The following is a 2,659-nucleotide window of genomic DNA, read 5'->3' on the forward strand; positions in this document are numbered from 1 at the left end:
GGAAGGCACGAGTGCCCATTAGGGACGCCCCAAGTGATTGCATCGCGGCCCTGTGCGGTCCCGCATGTGCGCCAGGGCGGCGAGTGGGTCATCCGGAACCTCTCACCTCCACGTGATAGGGCCCGCGCCCCACACACCCTAGGACCGCCGCCCACCCTTCCCCCTCTCAGAGAACTGAAGGTGATTCTCGGTAGTTGGTGACCCTCAACAAACACACGCCCCTCATTCTCTTGCAAGATTTAATCTGAATGCAGATTATCTACCCCAACCCCGCCCTGCTTCCAAAATATACTTTTCTGATGTAATTTTGTGGTTGGTTTAAATCAGAGAATTGGGTAGAGGGAAAGAAGCAAAAGAAGCTTTGCACAAGGCTGCCTGACAGTTAACTCTCTGTGTCCTTTCAAAGAGATGAATTAGGGCCGCATTCTGCAAAGGCCGGCAGCAAACTCCCAGCCCCGGGAATTCGAGGGGATTAAGTGGTATCTCGAAGCAGATCCCTCACTAAAGGATCTTTAACTGCGGGTTGCCGGTGCCTGCTTGCTGAAGGCCAGCCCCCACCTGACTCGATGGCCCAGCCTGCTCTCAAACCACGCTTCTCTACACTGGTATTAATGTGAGTGGTTTGGAGGCGCTGCTTTCTGAGGAATTTTGTTTTGATTTTTCGGTGTTGAATCATAAAGCTGAATTGCAATTGCTTTTTGGATGTTCTCATTTGGGGGCCAGGAAGGAAATAGCTGTGATTTAATAGCCCCAGCGTGTACAGAGCCAATTAGAGGACACAGCCTTACACTGATGAATTCATCTTCAAATCTTATTTTGTGTCCGTGCGTTTACAAAGATGAACTATTCTCTGCTCTCCAGCTTAGCATTCCCACCACATTAAAATGGAAAGGATTGGGGGAAGGGATGTGCAGAACTTACTTCTCGTGTGTTTTTTGCAATTTGGGGACTAACTTTTGCAAATATTTCCAAGTATCGATTTTTTTCATGAGTAGGTCAAACGATGAAGTTCTGTTTCCTCTGCGGTGTCGTTGCCCAATTAGTCATTGTTCACTTTTCTGCCTTACGTTCTCCTGGAGTCCTTACCAACTTTTATTTCAGCTGACCTCTCTGCATTCCCCGGCATGTCTGAGAGTTTGCATATATCTCTATGTGATTTTCATTTCAGCCGAGATCCAGCACTGTTTAGTCAACGCCGGCGACGTAGGGTGTGGCGTGTTCGAATGTTTCGAGAACAACTCTTGTGAGATTCGGGGCTTGCATGGGATTTGCATGACTTTTCTACACAACGCTGGAAAATTTGATGCCCAGGTAAAAACCACATCGCATATGAAGGACGTCTGGGGTTAGCATGGCATGACTGACATGTTCCTCGGAGAGACAGATTCACAGACTTCCCGAGCTGTTCTGTGCGGCGTGGCTTTGTGCGTGCAAGAGACATCCTAGGTGCAGAAAAAGAGGCCCGTGTGTCCCCTGCGCACTCGTGTTCTGCTCTCTGCAACTGTCCTAGACTAAATCCTTCGACTCTCTTGGGCCGTGTCTACACAGGCAAAGTGAACTAGAGCCAAAGTCATGAGAAGGGGTATACACCTTGTGAGGGGTCACACTGTACTGAGCCACCAGAACCCTGTCCCCTAAGCCCATTGCATTAGGAACATAGGCTGAGGGTGCAGTGGCAGGATCCCCCAATTACACTTTGCAAAAGGCATGTTCACGTAAAAGTAGAAAAACCAAAGGCAACACAACATTCGTGGAACCCCCTTGTAGTAAGTGAGGGACGAGCAGGCTGGAGAACGCAGGGCCCCCAAAGCAGCAGACTGACATTCCTCCAAAGTCTAGACCCTACTCTCCCCACTTGAAAAGCCCAAGCCCTGAACAAGTCCCATAGTTCACACGTTTCCTTTGCTCTATATAATAAATATAGTCAGGGCCTGACCCACTTCAGTTATCCCAGGGTCCCACGGGCAGAGCTGAGTCGCTGCTCAGGGCAGGGCAGGAACACAACAAGCTCCAGGGCCGACGACCACGTCATGCTTCGACGGCTCGCAGCAGTAGGCTCCCCTTCCTCATCTTCTCCCTGGCCCCATCTGCCCTGTCCAAGCAGCCCATCATTACAGCTCATAAACGTCCTCTCCCCTCTCATTGGAGAGCAATGACAGCGTTTGGAGGAGGCCAACAGTTTAGGTGTGATTTATGGATGTCACCAGTCACCGTCCACTGACACCCTGCAGAGAGCCTGACAGCCATGCCTGGGAACCCCAAGGGAGGTGCAAAGGGCTGGCAGCCTCAGCTGCAGAGGATGTGGGGTGGCAGGAGGGGAAACAGAAACCGGGGAAGGAAAGAGGCAGAACTTTGAACTCCGAGCCGTTCCCTAATAAAGCATCCCTTCTGGATTAACTGGAATTAGAAAACGTAATAGGAAATCCGGAGGAAAGATGTGTATTTAAGGGCATTCCCACAGGATGTGAGGGAAGAATACTGAGAACAGATCGCTGCAGCCCTCACATAAATTATTCTTCCTCTTTTCTCAACCAACAGGAATATGCCCTCAAGTTAGAGGCATCCCTTTCAAGTCCGTCCTCGCACATAACTACTTAATAAACGGCACGCCCTGCCCTCCATCCCATTTGGCTCCTGCTGGGAAGTCAAAGGGGAGGGG

The 2,659-nt window shown here is 50.4% G+C and overlaps 1 protein-coding gene across 1 annotated transcript in view; it reads left to right on the top strand.

The window, feature by feature from the left end:
- Positions 1-2,659, top strand: part of STC2 (stanniocalcin 2) — a 22,193-nt gene that overhangs the window by 2,571 nt on the left and 16,963 nt on the right. The window contains exon 2 of the mRNA XM_006158901.3: positions 1,169-1,311. Within this exon, the coding sequence (XP_006158963.1) occupies positions 1,169-1,311 (143 nt within the window). The remainder of the gene's footprint in view (positions 1-1,168; positions 1,312-2,659) is intronic.

The sequence above is a fragment of the Tupaia chinensis genome, unplaced genomic scaffold (assembly GCF_000334495.1).
Source record: "Tupaia chinensis unplaced genomic scaffold, TupChi_1.0 Scaffold000612_1, whole genome shotgun sequence".
Classification (NCBI taxonomy): domain Eukaryota; kingdom Metazoa; phylum Chordata; class Mammalia; order Scandentia; family Tupaiidae; genus Tupaia; species Tupaia belangeri.